The 26,695-nt window shown below is 43.1% G+C and overlaps 1 protein-coding gene across 1 annotated transcript in view; it reads right to left on the reverse strand.

The window, feature by feature from the left end:
• LOC120056997 overlaps positions 1–26,695 on the reverse strand; it is a 101,860-nt gene that overhangs the window by 68,680 nt on the left and 6,485 nt on the right. The window contains exons 2-3 of the mRNA XM_039005330.1: positions 20,803–20,893; positions 14,853–15,436 (exon numbers count right to left, since the gene is read on the reverse strand). Of these exons, the coding sequence (XP_038861258.1) occupies positions 14,853–15,436; positions 20,803–20,893 (675 nt within the window). The remainder of the gene's footprint in view (positions 1–14,852; positions 15,437–20,802; positions 20,894–26,695) is intronic.

Below are 26,695 nucleotides of genomic sequence, written 5' to 3' on the forward strand. Positions count from 1 at the left end.
CATCCCTACAGGAGAAAAACTCTAAATCAGCCATGTCATTTATTTTTTAATTTGGTTCCCCAGCGTCAGCCACAGCTGTCTGAGTGGCTACTCCATTCTCCAGTAGTTAATTGCTGTGCTATGAATATAATTGTTGTTTGGCCTACTTCTTCACCCAGTGCATGAAAAGCAGTTTCCCCTTCAATGACAATCCCGCCGCTTTATCTCATCCCTCTCTCTCTCTCACACTCCTGTCCCCTACACTCTTTTTTTGTATCTCCCTCCTCCCTTCCTCCTCTCCTGCCTCCCTCACACCCTATGGGGATGCATGGATGGTCTGTTAGTCTCTCCGTGATTCTTCTACTCAGAACACTGCCTTAACTTCCACTCAGTCCTGTCTTTTATTTTTTATTTTTTTTCACCTTTATTTAACCAGGTAGGCTAGTTGAGAACAAGTTCTCATTTACAACTGCGACCTGGCCAAGATAAAGCAAAGCAGTGGGACACAAACAACAACACAGAGTAACACATGGAATAAACAAACATACTGTCAATAATACAATAGAAAAAGTCTATATACAGTGTGTGCAAATGAGGAAGGATAAGGGAGGTAAGGCAATAAATAGGCCATAGTGGCGAAATAATTACAATATAGCAATTAAACACTGGAGTGATAGATGTGCAGAAGATGACTGTGCAAGTAGAGATACTGGGGTGCAAAGGAGCAAAATAAATCAAATAACAGTATGGGGATGAGGTAGTTGGATGGGCTATTTACAGATGGCTATGTACAGGTGCAGTGATCTGTGAGCTGCTCTGACAGCTGGTGCTTAAAGCTAGTGAGGGAGATATGAGTCTCCAGCGTCAGTGATTTTTGCAGTTCGTTCCAGTTATTGGCAGCAGAGAACTGGAAGGAAAGGCGGCCAAAGTAGGAATTGGCTTTGGGGGTGACCAGTGAAATACAGTGGGGCAAAAAAGTATTTAGCCAGCCACCAATTGTGCAAGTTCTCCCACTTAAAAAGATGAGAGAGGCCTGTAAATTTCATCATAGGTACACTTCAACTATGACAGACAAAATGAGAAAAAAAAATCCAGAAAATCACATTGTAGGATTTTTAATGAATTTATTTGCAAATTATGGTGGAAAATAAGTATTTGGTCACCTACAAACAAGCAAGATTTCTGGCTCTCACAGACCTGTAACTTCTTCTTTAAGAGGCTCCTCTGTCCTCCACTCGTTACCTGTATTAATGGCACCTGTTTGAACTTGTTATCAGTATAAAAGACAACAGGCTAGTAATAAGGGTTGCAACAATTTCGGCGGATAATTTTAGAAAGAGAGGGTCCAGATTGTCTAGCCCGGCTGATTTGTAGGGGTCCAGATTTTGCAACTCTTTCAGAACATCAGCTATCTGGATATCTGGAAATGGGGAGGCTTGGGCAAGTTGCTGTGGGGGGAACAGGGCTGTTGACCGGGGTAGGGGTAGCGAGGTGAAAAGCATGGCCAGCCGTAGAAAAATGCTTATTGAAATTCTCAATTATCGTGGATTTATCTGTGGTGACAGTGTTTCCTAGCCTCAGTGCAGTGGGCAGCTGGGAGGAGGTGCTCTTATTCTCTATGGACTTTACAGTGTCCCAGAACTTTTTGAGTTTGTGCTACAGGATTCAAATTTCTGTTTGAAAAAGCTAGCCTTTGCTTTCCTAACTGCCTGTGTATATTGGTTCCTAACTTCCCTGAAAAGTTCCATATCGTGGGGGCTATTCGATGCTAATGCAGGATGCCACAGGATGTTTTTGTGCTGGTCAAGGGCAGTCAAGTCTGGGGTGAACTAAGGGCTATATCTGTTTCTGGTTCAACATTTTTTGAATGGGGCATGCTTATTTAAGATGGTGAGGAAAGCACTTTTAAAGAATAACCAGGCATCCTCTACTGACGGAATGAGGTCAATATCCTTCCAGGATACCCGGGCCAGGTCGATTAGGAAGGCATGCTCGCTGAAGTGTTTTAGGGAGCGTTTGACAGTGATGAGGGGTGGTCGTTTGACCGTAGACCCATTACGGATGCAGGCAATGAGGCAGTGATCGCTGAGATCCTGGTTGAAGACAGCAGAGGTGTATTTGGAGGGCAGGTTGGTTGGGATGATATCTATGACGGTGCCTGTGTTTACGGATTTGGGGTTGTACCTGGTAGGTTCATTGATCATTTGTGTGAGATTGAGGGCATCAAGCTTAGATTGTAGGATGGCCGGGGTGTTAAGCATGTCCCAGTTTAGGTCACCTAACAGCACGAGCTCTGAAGATAGATGGGGGGCAATCAATTCACATATGGCCCAGGGCACAGCTGGGGGCAGAAGGTGGTCTATAGCAAGCGGCAACGGTGAGAGACTTGTTTCTGGAAAGGTGGATTTTTAAAAGTAGAAGCTCAAATTGTTTGGGCACAGACCTGGATAGTAAGACAGAACTCTGCAGGCTATCTCTGCAGTAGATTGCAACTCAGCTCCCCTTGGCAGTTCTATCTTGTCGGAAAATGTTATAGTTAGGGGTCAAAATTTCAGGGTTTTTAGTGGTCTTCCTAAACCAGGATGAAGACACGGCTAGGACATCCGGGTTGGCAGAGTTGGGGCGGCGGATAGCCTAGTGGTTAGAGAGTTGGACTAGTAACCGAAAGGTTGCAAGATCAAATCCCCGAGCTGACAAGGTAAAAATCTGTCGTTCTGAACAAGGCAGTTACCTTCTTATGGCTGCAGGGGCAGTATTGAGTAGCTTGGATGAAAGGTGCACAGAGGTGCCCAGAGTAAACGTCCTGCTCCTCAGTCATAGTTGCTAATATATGCATATTATTATTAGTATTGGATAGAAAACACTCTGAAGTTTCTAAAACTGTTTGAATTATGTCTGTGACTATAACAGAACTCATATGGCTGGTCGATTTTCAACCAAGATCCCATTGAAATCACAGCGAGATATGGATGAGTTTGCACTTCCTACGGCTTCCACTAGATGTCAACAGTCTGTAGAACCTTGTCTGATGCCTCTACTGTGAAGGGGGGCCGAATGAGAGGGGAATTAGTCAGGTCTGCCATGACCTGACCATGCTTTCACCATGCGCGTTCACATGAGAGGGAGCTCTGTTCCATCGCTCATCTGAAGTCAATGTAATTCTCCGGTTGGAACGTTATTCAAGATTTATGTTAAAAACATTCTAAAGATTGATTCAATACATCGTTTGACATGTTTCTATGGACTGTTACGGAACTTTTGGACATTTCGTCAGGTTTTAGTGAACGTGCTTCCCTGACGTTGGATGTGTTCACCAAACACGCTACAAAAATAGCTATTTGGACATAAATGATGGACATTACCGGAAAAAAACGAACATTTCTTGTGGAAGTGGGAGTCCTGGGAGTGCATTCCGACGAAGATCAGCAAAGGTAAGTGAAGATTTATAATGCTTTTTACGAGTTTTGTTGACTGTACAATTTGGGCGGGTAACTGTATGGCTTGCTTTTGTGGCTGAACGCTGTTTTCAGATGATTGAATATTGTGTTTTGCCGGAAAGCTTTTTGAAATCTGACACAGCGGTTGCATTAAGAACAAGTGTATCTTTTATTCTATGTAAAACATGTATCTTTCGTCAAAGTTATGATGAGTATTTCTGTTATTTGACGTGGCTCTCTGCAATTTCTCTGCAATTTCTCCAGATATTTTGGAGGCATTTCTGAACATGGCGCCCTTGTAAACTGAGGTTTTTGGATATAAATATGAACTTAATCGAACAAGACATATATGTATTGTGTAACAACGAAGTCCTATGAGTGTCATCTGATGAAGATCATCAAAGGTTAGTGATTAATTTTATCTCTATTTGTGCTTTTTGTGACTCCTCTCTTTGGCTGGAAAAATTGCAGAATTTTTCTGTGAGTTGGTGGTGACCTAACATAATCGTTTGTGGTGCTTTCGCTGAAAAGCCTATTTGAAATCGGACACTTTGGTGGGATTAACAACAAGATTACATTTAAAATGGTATAAGACACATGTATGTTTGAGGAATTTTAATTATGAGATTTCTGTTGTTTGAATTTGGCGCCCTGCACTTTCACTGGCTGTTGTCATATCGATCCCGTTAACGGGATTGCAGCCATAAGAAGTTAACCCACTGTTCCTAGGCCGTCATTGAAAATAAGAATTTGTTCTTAACTGACTTGCTTAGTTGAATAAAGGTTAAAAAAAGAGTGTGCTAAAGCAGTGAGTAAAACAAACTTAGGGAGGAGGCTTCTAATGTTAACATGCATGAAACCAAGGCTTTTACGGTTACAGAAGTCAACAAATGAGAGCGCCTGGGGAATGGGAGTGGAGCTAGGCACTGCAGGGCCTGGATTAACCTCTACATCACCAGAGGAGGAGTAGGATAAGGGTACGGCTAAAGGCTATAAGAACTGGTCATCTAGTATGTTCGGAACAGAGAGTAAAAGGAGCAGGTTTCTGGGCACGGTAGAATATATTCAAGGCATAATGTCCAGACAAAGGTATGGTAGGATGTGAATACAGTGGAGGTAAACCTATGCATTGAGTGACAATGAGAGAGATATTGTCTCTAGAAACATAATTTAAACCAGGTGAGGTCACCGCATGTGTGGGAGGTAGAACTAAAGGGTTAGCTAAGGTGTATTGAGCAGGGCTAGAGGCTCTACAGTGAAATAATGCAATAATCACTAACAAAACAGCAATGGACAAGGCATATTGACATTAGGGAGAGGCATGCGTAGTCGAGTGATCATAGGGGTCCAGTGAGTAGCTCGGCAGGCTGGAGACACGGCGATTCAGACAGCTAGCGGGCCGGGGCTAGCAAGCTAGCTTCTTGCGAATATAGGGGGTGCTGTTTCGACTTAGCATAAATTGGTCTCCAGCTTAAACTGCCTAGTACTCAATTCTTGCTCGTACAATATGCATATTATTATTATTATTGGATAGAAAACACTCTCTAGTTTCTATAACCGTTGGAATTATGTCTCTGAGTGGAACAGAACTCATTCTACAGCACTTTTCCTGACAGGGAGTGAGATTTCAGAAATCTTGGCCTCTGGTCCCAGGTCAGTTTTAATGTCCCTGTGAATGCTATGAGGATACAAACACTGCCTACGCCTTCCTCTAGATGTCAGTAAGTGGTGACAATTTGAATGGAGTCGATTGCGCAATCAGGGCCTGTATAAAAGGCCAAAGACCGGAAGCACCTTTCTTTTGTCCCCTGCGCTTGACGCACGATGGACGTCGGACTGGCCTCTTTCCAAGCTTTGGTTTAGCCAGTAATATATCGCCGGTCATGTTTTTACTCGTTATAGGTGTTAAAAACATCATAAGGTAGTTAATTTAAACCGTTTTATAGCAATTTATATCCGTTTAGTGCGATTTTCTGGCATTTCTTTGTGACGCACTTCCAAGAGCTGGGCACTTTTCTAGTACATGCCGAACGTTAGTGGCCATTTCGACGGGACAAGAGGACATCTTTCGACCAAAAGACGATTAGACCGGAGAAAGGATACATTGCCCAAGATTCTGATGGAAGATCAGCTCATAGTAAGAACTATTTATGATGATAAATCGTTGTTCTGTAGAAAAATGTTAAACGCATATTCCGCCATTTTCTTTGGGGTAGCTTCGCTTTGGCGCACCCGGTATTGCACAGTAAGGATAATTTAAAAAATGTAATTCAGCGATTGCATTAAGAACTAATTTGTCTTTCAATAGCTGTCCACCCTGTATTTTTTAGTCAAGTTTATGAATATTTATTCATTAGACTAGATCACTGTCCAATATGGCGCCCGACATTTTCAGGCCAGTTTTGCTACTATTCTCATTGTATAACCACGGTTTTTTGTGGCTAAATATGCACATTTTCGAACAAACTCTATATGTATGTTGTAATATGATGTTACAGGAGTGTCATCGGAAGAATTCTGAGAAGGTTAGTGAAAAAATTAATACATTTTGGTGGTGATAATGCTATCGCTCTATTTGCCTTGAATCAATGCTCGGGTAACGTTTGCACATGTGGTATGCTAATATAACGATTTATTGTGTTTTCGCTGTAAAACACTTAGAAAATCTGAAATATTGTCTGAATTCACAAGATCTGTGTCTTTCCATTGCTGTGAGCTGTGTATTTTTAAGAAATGTTTTATGATTAGTAATTAGGTAATACACGTTGCTCTCTGTATTTATTCTAGTCGAGTTGTGATGGTGGGTGCAATTGTAAACTATGATTTCTACCTGAAATATGCACATTTTTCTAACAAAACCTATCCTATACAATAAATATGTTATCAGACTGTCATCTGATGAGGTTTTTTCTTGGTTAGTGGCTATCAATATCTTTATTTGGCCGAATTGGTGATAGCTACTGGTGGAGAGAAAAAATGGTGGACAAAGAAAAATGGTGTCTTTTGCTAACGTGGTTAGCTAATAGATTTACATATTGTGTCTTCCCTGTAAAACATTTTACAAATCAGAAATGATTGCTGGATTCACAAGAAGTGGATCTTTCATCTGGTATCTTGGACTTGTGATTGAATGATATTTAGATGCTAGTATTTACTTGTGACGCTATGCTAGCTATGCTATTCAGCTTTTTTACTGGTGGGGGGGTGGGGGGTGCTCCCGGATCCGGGTTTCTGAGTCGGTAGAAGCTAGCAGAAGGGTCTTAGAGGGACGTCGAGCCGGAAGAAGTCTGTTGTAGCCCCCTCATATTGTTACGTCGGCAAACCAGTCGTGAAGGATCAGCAGGGCTCCGTGTGGTAAAAGGGTCCAGGCCAATTGGCAAAATCGGTATAGTGGCCAAAGAATTTGTCCAATTCGCCTCTTCAGCTAACAGTCCAATATGCTCTAGACAGCTAGCGGGCCGCAGGTAGCAGGCTAGCAGATTGGCATTCAGTGGACGTTGCGACTAAGGAGCCAGTTGAAAAAACCCCTCGGGCAGATTAAGTCGGTAGTCCAGTCGTGATGGATCGGCGGGGCTCCGTGTCGGCAGTAAAAGGGGTCCAGGCCAATTGGCAAAATAGGTATTGTAGCCCAAGGAGTGACTGATGGACCTCTTCGGCTAGCTGGGAGATGGGCCTAGCAAAGGCTAGCTCCAGGCGAATTGGTTTTCGCTTCGGGACAGAGACGTTAGCCAGGAGTGGCAACTCGGACAGCGGCTAGCTAGCTGCGATGATCCAGGTGAGAAGGTTCAGAGCTTGCGGTAGGAATCCGGAGATATGGAGAAAAAATAAATCAGATTTGCTCTGGTTCGAATCGCGCTGTGCAGACTGCCAAGAGTTGTCCGGGCTAAAGGTTAGCTGATGACCGCTAGCAGTGGCTGGCTGACTACTAGCTAGTAGCTAGTTAGCTGGCTAGCTTCTGTTGGGGGTTCCAGTTCAAAAGTAAAGAAAATAGCAGATCCGTACCACATTGGGTGAGGCGGATTGCAGGAGAGTATGTTGAAGTTGAGGTTAATAAAAATAGAGGTTAATAAAAATATAACAAATATTTTTTTAAATACAGTATATGCGAAGAAAAATGATATAAAAAGATATATACACGGGACACGACAAGACGAGGACGTCTGACTGCTACGCCATCTTGGAACAAAAAATAAAAGTCAGCTGTCTGACAGCTGACCTTGAGAAAAAAGGTAATCTCTGAAATGAATGGTATTATTTTTATATTTTGCTTCTATTCACACATGCCTATCTCCATTACTCAAGCTCACATAACTCCAGACAGAATTCAATTCAGTCAAAGTGTTGCAGTTAACTTGGATGATGTTCTGCTACAGATGTCCTTCTGTCAGGGCCTTGTTGAGTCATGTGGGTGATTTTAGTTCACTCCTAACCATTGGTAACATGGTAATCTCAAAGCCTCAGTTTATCAGCTGCACATGCAGAAACTAGAACTGCTGGGTAAGATAGTTAGTAGTGAATGTATTTACTGCACATCAACAGAGTTGCAAATGAAACTGATAGTTTGTTGATAGTGAGTAGTACCCAAATCAAATGGGTCTCAGCCAGGCAGCAAAATATCCTCACTCCACTTGTTTATTAGTTTGCATTTCAAATGTCTGTTTTCTCATCATGACTCTCACATTCCTCTGTGATTTTCCCTCATTCTCTCCCCAGCTCCCTGTGCACACTGCTTCTGTTCTTCTCTCCACTTCCCACTCTCCCTCCCTTCTGCTGAGGTCATGGTGTCTTTTGGCCTATTCCTCCCTCTCAGAGTCTGACTATTGCTTTCCTCTCTTGTTCCATAACGGGGGCAGAACAGAACAGAACTGCCTGTGGACCGCAGGGCCTCTGTGTATCACTGTCTTTCATTACACAGCATCTGCTGAGGATACACTATCTCAGACCATCCATCTGCCTTGCTGTCCATCCATATTGAAATCAACAGGCTTATGCATTTCAATGGGCACCTAATGCCTGGATTTGCTTAGTTCAGTATGTGATAAGCTGTCACTTTCCACACAGATTGTGTGGAAAGTGGAATAGTGCAGTGGTTGACGGTATAGTTGGTTCACCTGGTTCACCAACTACTTCTCAGATAAGGTCAGTACAGGTGCATCAAAGCGGGGACCGAGAGACTGAAAAACAGCTTCTATCTCAAGGCCATCAGACTGTTAAACATCCATCACTAACATTGAGTGGCTGCTGCCAACATACTGATTCATCTCTAGCCCCTTTAATAATGAAAAATGTATGTAATAAATGTATCACTAGCCACTTTAAACAATGCCACTTTATATAATGTTTACATACCCTACATTACTCATCTCATATGTATATACTGTACTCTATACCGTCTACTGCATCTTGCCTATGCCGTTCGGCCAACGCTCATTCATATATTTTTATGTACATATTCTTATTCATTCCTTTACACTTGTGTGTATAAGGTAGTTGTTGTGAAATTGTTAGATTACTTGTTAGATATTACTGCAGGGTCAGAACTAGAAGCACAAGCATTTCGCTACACTCGCATTAACATCTGCTAACCATGTGCATGTGACAAATAACATTTGATTTGATTTGATTTTGAGTTCAATGTGTCAAATCGAAGGGCCTGTTGTCCGGACCTCTGGCAGTCTCTATGGGGGTACCACAGGGTTCAATTCTCGGGGCCAACTCTTTTCTCTGTATATATCAATGATGTCGCTCTTGCTACGAGTGATTCCTTGATCCACCTATACGCAGACGACACCATTCTGTATACATCTGGCCCTTCTTTGGAAGGGAACCTCCAAATGAGCTTCAATGCCATACAACGCTCCTTCCGTGGCCTCCAACTGCTCTTAACTTCTCTAGGATAGGGGGCAGCATTTTCACGTTTGGATGAAAAGCATACCCAAATTCAACTGCCAGCTACTCATCCCCAGAAGATAAGATATGCATATTATTAGTAGATCTGGATAGAAAACACTCTGAAGTTTCTAAAACTGTTTGAATCATGTCTGTGAGTATAACATAACTTATTTAGCAGGCGAAACCCCGAGGACAAACCATTCAGATCTTTTTTTTTTAGGTCATTCTCTTTTCAATGGGTTTTCATTGGGAATACAGATTTCTAATTGACCTTCTTGCAGTTCCTACCGCTTCCACTGGATGTCAACAGTCTTTAGAAATTCGTTGAGGTTATTTCCTTTGTGTAATGAAGAAGTACGGCCATCTTGAACGAGGGTCACTGGAAGTGTACTGTTAGTTAGAGGCGCATGACCAGAAAGTTAGCTACAGTTTGTTTTAATCCTGTATTGAACACAGATCATCCCGTCTTCAATTTTACCGATTATTTACGTAAAAAAATACCTAAAGTTGTATTACAAAAGTAGTTTGAAATGTTTTGGCAAAGTTTACAGGTAACTTTTGAGATATTTTGTAGTCACGTTTCACAAGTTGGAACCGGTGTTTTTCTGGATCAAACACGCCAAATAAATGGACATTTTGGATATATATCTACCGAATTAATCGAACAAAAGGACCATTTGTGATGTTTATGGGACATATTGGAGTGCCAACAACAGAAGCTCGTCAAAGGTAAGGCATGAATTATATTTTTATTTCTGCGTTTTGTGTCGCGCCTGCGGGGTTGAAATATGCTTCTCTCTCTTTGTTTACTATGGTGCTAACTCAGATAATAGCATTGTTTGCTATTTTCATGTGTGATTTAATGAAAGTTTGATTTTTATAGTAATTTATTTGAATTTGGCGCTCTGCATTTTTACGTTAGCGTCCCACATATCCCAGAGAAGTTAAACGCTAGTAAAACTAAATGCATGCTCTTCAACCGATCGCTGCCCGCACCCGCCCGCCCGACTAGCATCACTACTCGACTAGAGGTCGACCGATTAATCGGAATGGCTGATTAATTAGGGCCGATTTCAAGTTTTCATAACAATCGGAAATCGGTATTTTTGGACACCGTTTTCTTTTTTTTTTACACCAATATTTAACTAGGCAAGTCAGTTAAGAACACATTCTTATTTTCAATGACGGCCTAGGAACTGTGGGTTAACTGCCTTGTTCAGGGGCAGAATGACAGATTTTTACCTTGTCAGCTTGGGGATTCAATCTTGCAACCTTACAGTTAACTAGTCCAACGCTCTAACCACCTGATTACATTGCACTCCACAAGGAGCCTGCCTGTTACGCGAATGCAGTAAGAAGCCAAGGTAAGTTGCTAGCTAGCATTACACTTATCTTATAAAAAACAATCAATCAATCAATCATAATCACTAGTTAACTACAAATGATTGATGATATTACTAGTTTATCTAGCGTGTCCTGCGTTGCATATAATCGATGCAGTGCGCATTCGCAAAAAAGGACTGTCATTGATCCAACGTGTACCTAACCATAAACATCAATGCCTTTCTTAAAATCATTACACAGAAGTATATATTTTTAAACCTGCATATTTTTAGCTAAAAGAAATCCAGGTTAGCAGGCAATATTAACCAGGTGAAATTGTGTCAATTCTCTTGCGTTCATTGCACGCAGAGTCAGGGTATATGCAACAGTTTGGGCCGCCTGGCTCATTGTGAACAAATTTGCCAGACTTTTACGTAATTATGACATAACATTGAAGGTTGTGCAATGTAACAGGAATATTTAGACTTATGGATGCCACCGGTTAGATAAAATACGGAACGGTTCCGTATTTCACTGAAAGAATAAACATTTTTTTTTCAAGATGATAGTTTCCGGATTCAACCATTTTAATGACCTAAGGCTCGTATTTCTGTGTGCTATTATGTTATAATTAAGTCTATGATTTGATAGAGCAGTCTGACTGAGCGATGGTAGGCACCAGCAGGCTCGTAAGCATTCATTCAAACAGCACTTTCGCGCGTTTTGCCAGCAGGTCGTCGCTGTGCTTCAAGCATTGCGCTGTTTATGACTTCAAGCCTATCAACTCTCGAGATTAGGCTGGTGTAACCGATGTGAAATGGCTAGCTAGTTAGCGGGGTGCGCGCTAATAGCATTTCAAACGTCACTCGCTCTGAGACTTGGAGTAGTTGTTTCCCTTGCTCTGCATGGGTCACGCTGCTTCGAGGGTGGCTGTTGTCGATGTGTTCCTGGTTCGAGCCCAGGTAGGAGCGAGGAGAGGGACGGAAGCTATACTGTTACACTGGCAATACTAAAGTGCCTATAAGAACATCCAATAGTCAAAGGTATATGAAATACAAATCGTATAGAGAGAAATAGTCCTATAATTCCTATAATAACTACAACCTAAAACATCTTACCTGGGAATATTGAAGACTCATGTTAAAAGGGACCACCAGCTTTCATATGTTCTCATGTTCTGAGCAAGGAACTTAAACGTTAGCTTTCTTACATGGCACATATTGCACATTTACTTTCTTCTCCAACACTTTGTTTTTGCATTATTTAAACCAAATTGAACATGTTTCAATATTTATTTGAGGCTAAATTGATTTTATTGATGTATTATATTAAGTTAAAATAAGTGTTCATTCAGTATTGTTGTAATTGTCATTATTACAAATAAAATAAAAAAATTGGCCGATTAACCGGTATTGGCTATTTTTGGTCCTCCAATAATCGGTATCGGTGTTGAAAAATCATAATCGGTCGACCTCTACTCTGGACGGTTCTGACTTAGAATATGTGGACAACTACAAATACCTAGGTGTCTGGCTAGACTGCAAACACTCCTTCCAGAATCATATTAAGCATCTCCAATCCAAAATTAAATCTAGAATCGGCTTCCTAGTTTGCAACAAAGCCTCCTTCACTCACGCTGCCAAACATACCCTCGTAAAACTGACTATCCTACCGATCCTCGACTTCGGCAATGTTATTTACAAAATAGCCTCCAACACGCTACTCAGCAAACTGGATGCAGTCTATCACAGTGCCATCCGTTTTGTCACCAAAGCCCCATATACCACCCACCACTGCGACCTGTATGGTCTCATTGGCTGGCCCTCGCTACATATTCGTCGCCAGACCCACTGGCTCCAGGTCATCTCTAAGTCTTTGCTAGGTAAAGCTCCGCCTTACCTGAGCTCACTGTTCACCATAACAACACCCACCCGTAGCACGCGCTCCAGAAGGTATATTTCACTGGTCATCCCCAAAGCTAACACCCACTTTGGCCGCCTTTCCTTCCAGTTCTCTGCTGCCAATGACTGGAACGAATTGCAAAAATCACTGAAGTTGGAGACTTGTATCTCCCTCACTAACTTTAAGCATCAGCTATCTGAGCAGCTTACCAATCGCTGCAGCTGTACATAGCCCATCTGTAAATAGCCCACCCAACCACCTACCTCATCCCCATATTGTTTTTATTTACTTTTTTGCAAACCAGTATTTCTACTTGCACATCATCATCTGCACATCTATTAACACATCAGTGTTAATTTGCTAAATTGTAATTACGTCGCTACTATGGCATATTTATGGCCTTACCTCCTCACGCCATTTGCACACACAGTGTATAGATTTTTCTATTGTGTTATTGACTGTACTTTTGTTTATCCTATGTGTAACTCTGTGTCGTTTTTTGTCGCACTGCTTTGCTTTATCTTGGCCAGGTCGCAGTTGTAAATGAGAACTTGTTCTCAACTGGCCTACCTGGTTAGGTGAAATAAATAAAATAAATAAATAAAAATAGTATTGCATAGGGACAGTGTGCCAACATGTAATAGTGCTTAATAATGAGCTTAGGGGCCAGTTCCTCCTTGTGGGGACATTTCCCACATCACCATGAAGACAAAGGCTATTTTAAGCTTAGGGGTTAGGTTTAGGGTTACAATTAGAAGTAGGGTTACAATTAGGGTTTGGGTAAGGGGTTAGTGGTTAGGTTTAGGGTTAAGGTTAGGGAAAATAGGATTTTGAATGGAAATAGATTTTAGGTCCTCACAGGGATAAAATAACAACGTATGTGTGTAGAAGAACATAACGTATGTTTATGTGGTGCATAGTCATGGTTGGTCACCTCTCAGTGCTGACACAAACGAACACACATACCCACACCATAATGAACTGCATATTTCAATCACTGACCAATAGTATTTAGGTTTGAGAGGAGTCTCCAGGAAGACTTAAGAAGAATAGGTTGTCCCTTCTGAGTACTGACTTGATTTGTGACAGCTCGTCTGCTGCTAAATAGCACTTATCTATAAAGCACTACTTTCCTGCTGTATATGCATTAGCCTCTCTTATCTTTACCACTCCCATCAGCTACTGTACCGTGGAGCACTTCCAACTGATGAATGCTGACCTTGGCAACCTATCCCTCTGGATGCATTGAGTCTAGTGTTAAGACAAACCCGTTTGGATCACTGGTGAGCTACACAAATCAGTAGTTTTCTCCATGGGGTCAACCTGAGGTAACTGAAGAGGATTAGGGCTAAGTAAAAGGCTCCTTCCTCTTTTAACTGGCTGTGGGTTTACATAAAGATGTTAACATTATCCTGATATGGTCCAAGAGCCCAGCTCCTCTCCTTCGGGTAGAGCAGCAACCATGAACCTAGATTGCCCAACTTCTTCATAGGCACATATCTAAGATCAGTTTACCATCCCCCTAAATACTAACTTTAACCATTAGAGAATAAATGCAAAACTGATTATAGATCAGTGTCTAGTGGCACTTCATCCTACTTCTGGTTTGGCAGCCACATGAAAGGCAGCACTGTCAAACAGTACGGGTGTCGCAACACAGACCTGTTGTATCCCAAACATTCTGCGACGCCTCAAGGGTTCATTCCTCCCACCATGCGATGGTGTAAGGTTCCATATTGGGGCAGAGCCTGTCCGCACGCTCCTGCTCACATTGGTGACCGTCGCTGGTGCCAAGGAGTGCCAACACCCATGCCCAGGGGCACCTCCGACCTCTAGTATACATTCCAGGCCTGGCACCACTACTGCTAATTACCAGCAGGTCTGCTAAGGCTGCCTTTGAAGTTTATCCCCCGTTAAGGTCAGGCTACAATGGAAGGTCTGTCCAGGGTCTTTACACTTCCTGGATGTTGTTATTGTCCCAATTCTGATTTAAGCTGTTCAAGATACTCGTATTACTACACTGGGTCTAAGGAAACTCAAAGTGCCGTTCCGGAAACAATCCAAGAAAGGGCGAGAAACTGAGGTTTAGGATTAACAAAAATATGTCTAGTTTGTTGAGAGTTACATAGAGAGTTACATAGATAAACATCTAAGGGAGTTGTAAGTTATTACTGTCCTTCAACCATTATACACATTCACGCATGCATGCATACACACACACACACGCGCGCATACAAGCGCACACACACACACACACATGCGCGCATACAAGCGTGCACACACACAGACACATGCACGTGAAGGAAGTACAGTACTCACGGTTTCTCCAGAGTCTCTAGGTCTGTGTGTGTTGGACTCCTTGTGGATGTCGATACACTGTGTATGTCAGACTCTCCCTCTCTCCTGTCCTCTGTCTCTGTGTGTCGAGTGTCCTTTTCTCCCGTCAGACTTCCGGCAGAGTCACAGTGGTCCTGGTCCCCCTCTGCACCACATGTCATTCCTGAGAGGTCTGGATCAATAGACACCACTGCTAATGCTGTTTCCTCCTCCTCTTGTCCTTCTCCTCCCTCCTCTGCCTGCTGCTGTTCCTCCTGCTGCTGGACTGCTGTGGCGGGTTCAGCCTTGAAGTGGAATAGACTCCCCAGTCTCCTGAAGAAGGCATCTAAAGGGGGAGGACGTGTGGGAGAGCCGGGCCCTAGGGGGCTCGCCGGAGAGCAAGGCACAGAGTCCACTGAGGGGGGCGGGACGAGGGGCTGGTCCTTGGAGGACCCCTCCGCATTGTCCGATATGCTGCTGCTGCTGCCCTCTCCTCCTTTCTCCTTTCCCTGGCTCTCTCTGTCCTCCAGTGCCTCTCCCAGCACTCCTTCCCTTACATCTCCCTCTTCTTCCGTGCCTTGGAATGCCTGGAACCCCAAGACAATGATACAAAAAAGAGAGAGAGAGAAAGAGAGGGGTGTGTGTGTGAAAGCAAATCAGATTAACTTTCTCAGTCGCAGGCTTGCCACTGACAAAGCAGTACACAGCAGCACCCTGGCAAAAGGGTAGAACAGGGGACGAGTGCAGAGTGAGATTCCCATGAAAAGCCGGTAAACTCTCTTTCTCCCTCTTCTCTTTCCATCGACTGTGCCCTCTACAGCAACAGCAGCTAAGTGGCAGCAACTGCACTCTAATGCAAATGTGTCTATGAAACACACAGCACTCCCCTCCCCCATAGCCCTGCCCACAATGCAGTTAACTCTCTCAGCACTGCAGCAATCAGCCAGGGTAGTAAAAGAGATGGAGCCGGTGTTTACAGCATGCTGCACATCCGTACGTCCCCGCATGAGTAATACAGAGGGAAAAGAGCACCACATGCATTCTTCTGCTGCATTTATGTCATAGCCATTGTCAACCTAAACCATTCCTGCACAGAATACGAGAATCAAGGCTGTCTAATTGAACCATTCCCAGCAGGTAAAACTAGTGGAAATGACATCATGACAAAATGATGTAATTACGATGAAATTTCGATCCGTTTTTTCCACTAGGTTAATCTTCATTCGAAAAGTCCCCCAACATTATTACCCTATTCAAATGTTGTCTGTTTTGGTTAAATGTTGTTTGTAACATGTAGGAGGAAACTCATGGGAAACACTCACCCCACCCACATGTATATAGACATCCTTCACTCTCTGTCCATTAGTAGTCAACAATTAAAACATACACTCATGTTGTGGTTTTGTTTACTTCCTCAGCTACTGTAAATCACTTCCTGCCTTGAGACTACAGTATCCACAAGGAGACACAAAGCAATGTGCTACTAGCTTTTAGCATGACAAATCTTAGGATGTGGGGGCTGGGGGGGAAGGGGGGCAGGGGGCAGAATTAGGGTCACCAAATCAATCAGACAGCGGCTGTCAAGGTCCAGACACAATGGACCACAGAGTGAGGAGCAGAAGGTAGGGGGCTGATTCTCAATACTCCTCTCTTCGTTTGCTTTTAGGTGAAAGGATTGGAAAGGTTTTAACCATGTTGCTTTGTTCCTCCAGTCCTCTGAGAACATTATGAAGGAAAGGCATTCAAATGAATTCATATTAACATATAATATTATAACCATTACATGGACATAAAGCCCATTGTCCTTCAGCATATGGGCACAACGTCTCTTCTGGGACAGCTTCAACCAGTGAACTAGCTCTGGTATCACTGTGTGCTTCACCCTTCACAGAGAGGCCTTAAGTGGACATCTCATTCAATTATCTTTCAGCTCATCACAAAGGAGGAGAACACACAGACAGACAGGGGATGTCTCACATGGCTGGGATTGGATTTAGCACTCCACCATGTCTCACAGACTTACATCAAATAAATATCAAATGGTTATTCAGCGCAGAACATATATTTTTAATACTCCCAAAAAGTATACTTCAAATAGGCTTTGACGATGACCTGGTCTTCTATAGGTCAAAAACATTGCCAGCCATGTTAACTTTATAGAAATAAAACTTTTTGGGCAGGTATGACTCCAGGACATTGTCATTAAAGGGCACTGAGGCCAGACAATCTCTCTGGACTGATCGAGAGAGTAGGCATAAATAGTCCTCACTGTCCCAAATGTCTTTATAATCCAGATGTAAACTTACACTCTGCCCTGCGATCCCTCCACCATTCCTCACGGGCGTCACTGGACTCACCGTCTCTCCTGCCGTACTGGACTCACCGTCTCTCCTGCCCTACTGGACTCACCGTCTCTCCTGCCCTACTGGACTCACCGTCTCTCCTGCCCTACTGGACTCACCGTCTCTCCTGCCCTACTGGACTCACCGTCTCTCCTGCCCTACTGGACTCACCGTCTCTCCTGCCCTACTGGACTCACCGTCTCTCCTGCCCTACTGGACTCACCGTCTCTCCTGCCCTACTGGACTCACCGTCTCTCCTGCCCTACTGGACTCACCGTCTCTCCTGCCCTACTGGACTCACCGTCTCTCCTGCCCTACTGGACTCACCGTCTCTCCTGCCCTACTGGACTCACCGTTGAATTTATTTGTTTGTTATTTTCTTTTTTATTTGAAGAGTGTTTTGACACAATTTCAATAAAATGATGATTTGATACATTCTAGGTGACCAGATGAACAGTCATCATGTGGTATACCTACTTAGATGACTCTCCATCTAGTAGACCCAGTCTGTTGATGCGGCCCCTAGCTATATCCTGCACCCAGACAACATCACACTCAGACAGATGCCTCCCTCTCCCCTCTATTCCCCCTCTATAACTCCCTCTATTCCCCCTCTATAACTCCCTCTATTCCCCCCTCTATAACTCCCTCTATAACCCCCTCTATTCCCCCCTCTATATCCCCCTCTATAACTCCCTCTATTCCCCCCTCTATTCCTCCCTCTATTCCCCCCTCTATAACTCCCTCTATTCCTCCCTCTATAACTCCCTCTATTCCTCCCTCTATAACTCCCTCTATTCCCCCTCTATAACTCCCTCTATTCCCCCCTCTATAACTCCCTCTATTCCTCCCTCTATTCCCCCCTCTATTTCCCTCTATCCCCCCCTCTATAACTCCCTCTATTCCTCCCTCTATAACTCCCTCTATAACCCCCTCTATCCCCCCCTCTATAACTCCCTCTATTCCTCCCTCTATAACTCCCTCTATAACCCCTCTATCCCCCCCTCTATTCTCCCCTCTATAACTCCCTCTATTCCCCCCTCTATAACTCCCTCTATAACTCCCTCTATAACCCCCTCTATAACTCCCTCTATTCCCCCCTCTATAACTCCCTCTATTCCCCCCTCTATAACTCCCTCTATAACTCCCTCTATAACTCCCTCTATTCCCCCCTCTATAACTCCCTCTATTCCCCCCTCTATAACTCCCTCTATTCCTTCCACTATTTCTGTGGCGAGAAGCTCCGCAGGATGTTGATGAGGGCTGAAAGGGCGGCCGGCGGTGAGCTAGGGGAGTGTGTTTTGATGAGCTCATTCTCTGCTTGTTTGGCCAGCTAACAAAGCTAACAAACTGAGGGAGAAAAGCAACCTCCTATTTTCTGTTGCTACCGCTGACCTACTTAATATTTCCAAGAACAACCTTTACAGAGGAAGAGGGTGACAAGCCAGGAAAACTCAGAATGCTATAGCTAAGAACAAGCAGCATTGTGACTCGTGATGCACCGATATGACATTTTTGGCCGATACCGATAACAAATTCTTATTTACAATGATGGTCCAGACAACACTGGGCCAATTGTGCGCTGCCCTATGGGACTCCCAATCACGGCCGGATGTGATACAGCCTGGATTCGAACCAGGGACTGTAGTGACGCCTCTTGCCCTGAGATGCAGTGCCTTAGACTGCTGCGTCCATGTGTGTGTGTTAACTATTTAACTGTACTAGAATGCTTAAAAGGCCACTAAAATTCAAAATATTGGTTATCGGTATCGTTTTTTTTGTGGCAAGGAAAATATTGGATATCGGTATCGGCCAAAAATGTAATATCGGTGCATCACGAGTCACAATGCTGTTTGTTCTGTCTTTCCAGCAATTGTCAGCATTTTCCACCCTCTGTAGGCTAAGCATGTGTGATCCACAAAATATGTCTGACTGCCAGGGATAGATACGGTACTTTACTTAACACAATGTCAACAACAGGGTTCTAAGCAGAGACAACATGGTTCTTAGCACATTAATAAAGGGATCTTTTCAGACCACACAGAGAGGCTAGCAGCTAATAAGGAACCATGTGAGAGACGAGGAGGGGTTGAAGAGAGGAAATGGGGGACAAGAGGCAGAAGAGATTAAGGGGTAAAGAGAATTCTCAAGGCTATGAATATAGTTTGTTTTTTCATATTTTTTTACATTTGAACATTTTGACCTTACAATACGGTTGAGTGAATGTGTTGCTAGACAAGCACTGTTGGCCACACTTGATAACTTGAAAATTAGCACACGCAACAACTCTACAAAATGTGTCCTATTTGGATGGAAAACACAGCACCCTTTCTACGGGGTGTACAGTGTGGGTGTACAGTTATCGAAATGTCTCCCAGCAGACCATTCAAACAAAGACAGTATGAAGATAGGCAGAAACTGCTTCTCCAACAGAAATCCCTGATAAACACGGAGAGAAGAGACCGAGAAACGTGTGATCGAGAGGGATAGAGAGCAGTTGATTTGGGAGATATCCAGTGCTTGACTTGGACTGAAACTTATTTTGGGTGCTGGGACTGTTTATATTTAGGTGCAGGAGCTCCACATTACTTTTGAGATAATATTCTATAGAGGTCTCAAGCAGAAGAGCATTGGAGGTGCTGGTACTTTGATCCAACTGAAAATACATAATCTAAGTGATTGATAGTTTGTATTCAGCAGTCAAAAAAGTATGCCTTATTAACTTTGAAGAACTACTAAAATTGTGATTTTGTCAGACAGCATAGGCAGCAGTGCTATAGAGATGAGATGACTTGGAATGAAATAATAAAGTCATAAAATAAAACAAATGTAATATACACAACAACTGAAATATTTTATAGTAAAGTAATGTGAATAAATAATGGTTAATACTGTAAGTGATAACATTAATGGGCAGTCACTACCATCATTGGACTTTTATTAAATTGTTGTATTCTGTGTTACAGCATTCAACCCACATAATAAATAGTGCATTTAATTTAGAAGAACAAACAATCGAAACTGAAAACAGAGATAGATTATGAAAAAATTATCTGAAACGTATGCCTAACGAGCCCAGTACACCGGTATTTATTTTCCCAGAAACGTGTAAGCCCTTATTTGGCTTGAGGATGTCTGGTAGAAAAATTACACAGATGGCTACAGAACCGGCATTCATTTCATCCCTACTATAAAAAAGACCACTTGAGTCTAATTACATCCAGGAGCAAATCCTGTTTCAAAGCTGGCTTTAAAAACTATGCTAGAATTATTTCTGGTTATGTGCAAATAATATGCTGCCAGGGTCAGCATTATAATTTCCCAGCAGTAGGCTATGTGGAAAATATGAGCTCTAAGCCCTGACTGCAAAACCAAACCACCCTGGTTGATGGTTAGATTCCTTACTTATGCACTACACACACCCCTTGGGCCACTTCTTATGCAATCATCATAATCCTCAGCTCATGCCCCGTGCCTTCAAATGTTCTACTCAGCATCTGACAGCAGTACTGTTAGTGTTACAGGTTCTCTCTGTGTGAGCCTTGTTTACTTGTACACAGTCATGGGTACCAGGTATGGATTGACCAGGCAGCACTGCTTGACATCCATACCTTGGACAGCTCCAGGTCTTCTTGGTGCAGCGATGGTTCCCCTTCACTGGCCTCACTGTGGAGGCTGCTGTTGACTCCATTCTGCCGGCCACTGGTGATTGGAGAAAAAATTCTTAGAAGAATAAACCAGAGGTGCACAACATTTGTTTTATACAGCGGAAGTCTGGTTCTCCCTGGCACTCAATTGGCATTGCAGCACACCGGTCATTGCAGCACACCGGTCATTGATCGAAAGGAAAGGATGAAAACAAACATACATTGCAGCCTTAGAGCACTAGAGTTGTGTACAGTACTACTGGTATGTAGACATTACAGTACTGAGTACCAACATCTTCAACAGGACATTGTTTGACAACTGTTAGCCCCATGGTGGTCACTCTCCTCATGGAAATACCGTGCCTTCGAAAAGTATTCAGGGCCACATTTTGTTCGGTTACAGTCTTATTCTAAAATCTATTGAATCGTTTTTTCCCCTCATCAATCTACACACAGTACCCCATAATGACAAAACAAAAACTGTTTTTTAGAAAAAATGATATCACATTTACAAAAAGTATTCAGACCCTTTACTCAGTACTTTGTTGAAGCACCTTTGGCAGCGATTACAGCATTGAGTCAAATAAAATACAATTTTATTAGTCACATATGCCGAGTACAACAGGTGTAGACCTTACAGTGAAATGCTTACTTGCAAGCCCTTAACCAGCAATGCAATTTTAAGAAAATACCTAATACCTAAGAGATAAAAGTAACAAATAATTAAAGAGCATCAGTAAAATAACAATAGCGAGGCTATATACAGGGGGTACCGGTACAGAGTCAATGTGCGGGGGCACCGGTGCCGAGGTAATCGAGGTAATATGTACATGTAGGTAGAGTTATTAAAGTGACTGTGCATAGATGATAAACAGAGGGTAGCAGCAGCGTAGAAGGGGGGGGGGGGGGGGGGGGGGGCAATGCCAATAGTCTGGGTAGCCATTTGATTAGATGTTCAGGAGTCTTATGGCTTGGGGGTAGAAGCTGTTTAGAAGACTCTTGGTCCTAGACTTGGCGCTCTGGTACCTCTTGCTGTGCGGTAGCAGAGAGAACAGTCTATGACTAGGGTGGCTGGAGTCTTGGACAATTTTTAGGGCCTTCCTCTGACACCACCAGGTATAGAGATCCTGGATGGCAGGAAGCTTGGTGATGTACTGGGCCGTACGCACTACCCTCTGTAGTGCCTTGCGGTCGGGGGCCAAGCAGTTGCCATACCAGGCAGTGATGCAACCCGTCAGGATGCTCTTGATGGTGCAGCTGTAAAACCTTTTGAGGATCTGAGGACCCATGCCAAATCTTTTCAGTTTCCTGAGGGGGAATAGGTTTTGTCGTGCCCTCTTCACGACTGTCTTGTGTACTTGGACCATGTTAGTTTGTTGGTGATGTGGACGCCAAGGAACTTAAAGCTCTCAACCTGCTCCACAACACCTCTGCCGATGAGAATGGGGGCAGTGCTCGGTTCTCCTTTTCCTGTAGTCCACAATCATCTCCTTTGTCTTGATCACGTTGAGGGAAAGGTTGTTGTCCTTGCACCAAACGGTCAGGTCTCAGACCTCCTCCCTATAGGCTGTCTCATCGTTGATCAGGCCTACCTCTGTTGTGTCATCGGCAAACTTAATGATGGTGTTGAAGTCGTGCCTGGCCATGCAGTCATGAGTGAACAAGGAGTACAGGAGGGGACTGAGCATGCACCCCCGAGGGTCCCCTGTGTTGAGGATCAGCGTGGTGGATGTGTTGTTACTTACCCTTACCACCTGGGGGCGGCCTGTCAGGAAGTCCAGGATCCAGTTGCAGAGAGAGGTGTTTAGTCCCTGGGTCCTTAACTTAGTGATGAGCTTTGAGGGCACTATGGTGTTGAACGCTGAGCTGTAGTCCATGAACAGCATTCTCACATAGGTGTTCCTTTTGTCCAGGTGTGAAAGGGCAGTGTGGAGTGCAATAGAGATTGCATCATCTGTGGATCTGTTGGGGTGGTATGCCAATTGGAGTGGGTGTAGGGTTTCTGGGATAATGGTGTTGATGTGAGCCATGACCAGCCTTTCAAGAACTTTATGGCTATAGATGTGAGTGCTACGGGTCGGTAGTCATTGAAGCAGGTTACCTTAGTGTTCTTGGGGACAGGGACTATGGTGGTCTGCTTGAAACATGTTGATATTACACTCAGACAGGGAGAGGTTGAAAATGTCAGTAAAGACACTTGCCAGTTGGTTAGCGCATGCTCGGAGTGCACGTCCTGGTAATCCGCCTGGCCCTGCTGCCTTGTGAATGTTGACCTGTTTAAAGGTCTTACTCACATCGGCTGTGAAGAGCGTGATCACAAAGTCGTCCGGAACAGCTGATGCTCTCATGCATGTTTCAGTGTTGCTTGCCTCGAAGCGAGCATAGAAGTGATTTAGCTCATCTGGTAGGCTCGTATCACTGGGCAGCTCTCGGCTGTGCTTCCCTTTGTAGTCTGTAATAGTTTTCAAGCCCTGCCACATCCAACGAGCGTCCGAGCCGGTGTAGTACGATTAGACCTTAGTCCTATATTGACACTTTGCCTGTTTAATGGTTCGTTGGAGGGCATAGCGGGATTTCTTATAAGCTTCCGGGCTAGAGTCCCGTTCCTTGAAAGTGGCATCTCTACCCTTTAGCTCAGTGCGAATGTTCCCTGTAATCCATGGCTTCTGGTTGGGGTACGTACGTACAGTCACTGTGGGAACATCGATGAGCTTATTGATGAAGCCAGTGACTGATGTGGTGTACTCCTCAATGCCACCGGAAGAATCCCGGAACATATTCCAGTCTGTGCTAGCAAAACAGTTCTGTAGTTTAGCATCTGCTTCATCTGACCACTATTTTATAGACCAAGTCACTGGTGCTTCCTGCTTCAATTTTAGCTTGTAAGCAGGAATCAGGAGGATAGAGTTATGGTCAGATTTGCCAAATGGAGGACGAGGGAGAGCTTTGTACGTGTCTCTGTGTGTGTTGTAAAGGTGGTCTAAAATTGTTTCTCTCTAGTTGCACATTTAACATGCTGATAGAAATGATGTAAAACTGATTTAAGTTTCCCTGCATTAAAGTCCCCGGCCACTAGAAGCGCTGCCTCTGGATGAGCGTTTTCCTGTTTTCTTATGGCAGTATACAGCTCATTGAGTGCAGTCTTAGTGCCAGCATCGGTCTGTGGTGGTATGTAGACAGCTACGAAAAATACAGATACAAACTCTCTAGGTAGATAGTGTGGTCTACAGCTTATCATGAGACACTTTACCTCAGGCGAGCAAAACCTCGAGACTTCTTAGATATTGTGCACCAGCTGTTGTTTACAAATATACATAGGCCGCCACCCCGTGTCTTACCAGAGGTTGCGGTTCTATCCTGCCGATAGAGTGTATAACCCGCCAGCTGTATGTTATTAATATCAACGTTCAGCCATGACTCGGTGAAACATAACGTATCACAGTTTTTAATGTCGCATTGGTAGGATATGCGTGGTCTTGGTTCATCCCATTTATTTTCCAGCGATTGAACGTTAGCTAACAGTAAGGATGGCAAAGGCAGATTAGCCACTAGGAAATCAGTTAAGGATTTCAGTTTCTTTCTCCTGCGAATAACGGGGATGAGGGCCTGTTCGTGTGTTTGGACTATATCCTTCCCATTCGACTCATTACAGAAATGTTTTTTTCCCAATTCGAGGTGAGTAATCGCTGTTCTGATATCCAGAAGCTCTTTTTGGTCATAAGACATGATAGCAGCAACATTATGTACAAAATAAGTTACAAACAATGTGAAAAAACAAACAATAGCACGATTGGTTAACTTCTTATGGCTGGGGGCGCTATTTTCACGTTTGGATGAAAAGTGTGCCCAGAGTAAACTGCCTGCTACTCAGGCCCAGAAGCTAAGATATGCATATTATTAGTAGATTTGGATAGAAAACACTCTGAAGTTTCTAAAACTTTTTGAATGATGTCTGTGAGTATAACAGAACTCATATGGCAGGCAAAAACCTGAGAAAAAATCCAACCAGGAAGTGGGAAATCTGAGGTTTGTAGGTTTTTAAGTCTTTGCCTATCCAAGATACAGTGTAAATTTGGTCCGATTGCACTTCCTAAGGCTTCCACTAGATGGCAACAGTCTTTAGAACCTTGTTTCAGGCTTCTACTGTGAAGGGGGAGCGAATATGAGCTGTTTGAACCAGGTGTCTGGCAGAATGCCATTAGTTTAGTCACGAGCGCGGCCTTGAGAGTGAGCTCTGTTCCTTTTCATTTCTAAAGACAAAGGAATTGTCCGGTTGAGACATGATTGAAGATTTATGATAAAAACATCCTAAATATTGATTCTATACATCGTTTGACATGTTTCTACGAACTGTAATAGAACTTTTTTGACTTTTCGTCTGGACTTAGTGCTCGCGCGTTGTGCATTTGGATTATTGGACTAAACGCGCGAACAAAAAGGAGGTATTTGGACATAAATTATGGACTTTATCGAACAAAACGAACATTTATTGTGGAACTGGGATTCCTGGGAGTGCATTCCAATGAAGATCATCAAAGGTAAGTGAATATTTATAATGCTATTTCTGACTTTTGTTGACTCCACAACATGGCGGGTATCTGTATGGTGGCTGAGCGCCGTACTCAGATTATCGCATGGTGTGCTTTTGCCATAAAGCTTTTTTGAAATCTGACACAGCGGTTGCATTAACGTCTCTGGGATATGTGGGACGCTAATGTCCCACCTGGCCAAAAGCCAGTAAAAATGCATAGCGCCAAATTCAAATAAATTACTATAAAAATCAAACTTTCATGAAATCACACATGAAAGATACCAAATTAAAGCTACACTTGTTGTGAATCCAGCCAACATGTCAGAATTCAAATAGGCTTTACGACGAAAGCACACCAAACGATTATGTTAGGTCAGAGCCAAGTCAAGAAGAACACAGCCATTTTTCCAGCCAAAGAGAGGAGTAACAAAAAGCAGAAATAGAGACAAAATGAATCACTAACCTTTGATGATCTTCATCAGATGACACTCATAGGACTTCATGTTACACAATACATGTATGTTTTGTTCGGTAAAGTTCATATTTATATCCAAAAATCTGAGTTTAGGCGGGACGCTACTGTCTCACTTGGCCAAAAGCCAGAGAAAATGCAGAGCGCCAAATTCAAATAAATTACTATAAAAATCTAACTTGCATTAAATCACACATGAAAGATACCAAATTAAAGCTACACTGGTTGTGAATCCAGCCAACATGTGAGAATTCAAATAGGCTTTTCGGCGAAAGCAAGCGATGCTATTATCTGAGGATAGCAACAGAGTAAACAAAGCGCAGAAATAAAAATATAATTCATGCCTTACCTTTGACGAGCTTCTGTTGTTGGCACTCCAATATGTCCCATAAACATCACAAAAGGTCCTTTTGTTCGATTAATTCCATCAATATATATCCAAAATGTCCATTTATTTGGCGTGTTTGATCCAGAAAAACACCGGTTCCAACTTGTGAAACGTGACTACAAAATATCTCAAAAGTTACCTGTAAACTTTGCCAAAACATTTCAAACTACTTTTGTAATACAACTTTAGGTATTTTTTTACGTAAATAATCGGTAAAATTGAAGACGGGATGATCTGTGTTCAATACAGGATTAAAACAAACTGTAGCTAACTTTCTGGTCACGCGCCTCTAACTAACAGTACACTTCCAGTGACCCTCGTTCAAGATGGCCGTACTTCTTCATTACACAAAGGAAAAAACCTCAACCAATTTCTAAAGACTGTTGACATCCAGTGGAAGCGGTAGGAACTGCAAGAAGGTCAATTAGAAGTCTGTATTCCCAATGAAATCCCATTGAAAAGAGAA

The sequence above is a fragment of the Salvelinus namaycush genome, chromosome 12 (assembly GCF_016432855.1).
Source record: "Salvelinus namaycush isolate Seneca chromosome 12, SaNama_1.0, whole genome shotgun sequence".
Lineage (NCBI taxonomy): Eukaryota > Metazoa > Chordata > Actinopteri > Salmoniformes > Salmonidae > Salvelinus > Salvelinus namaycush.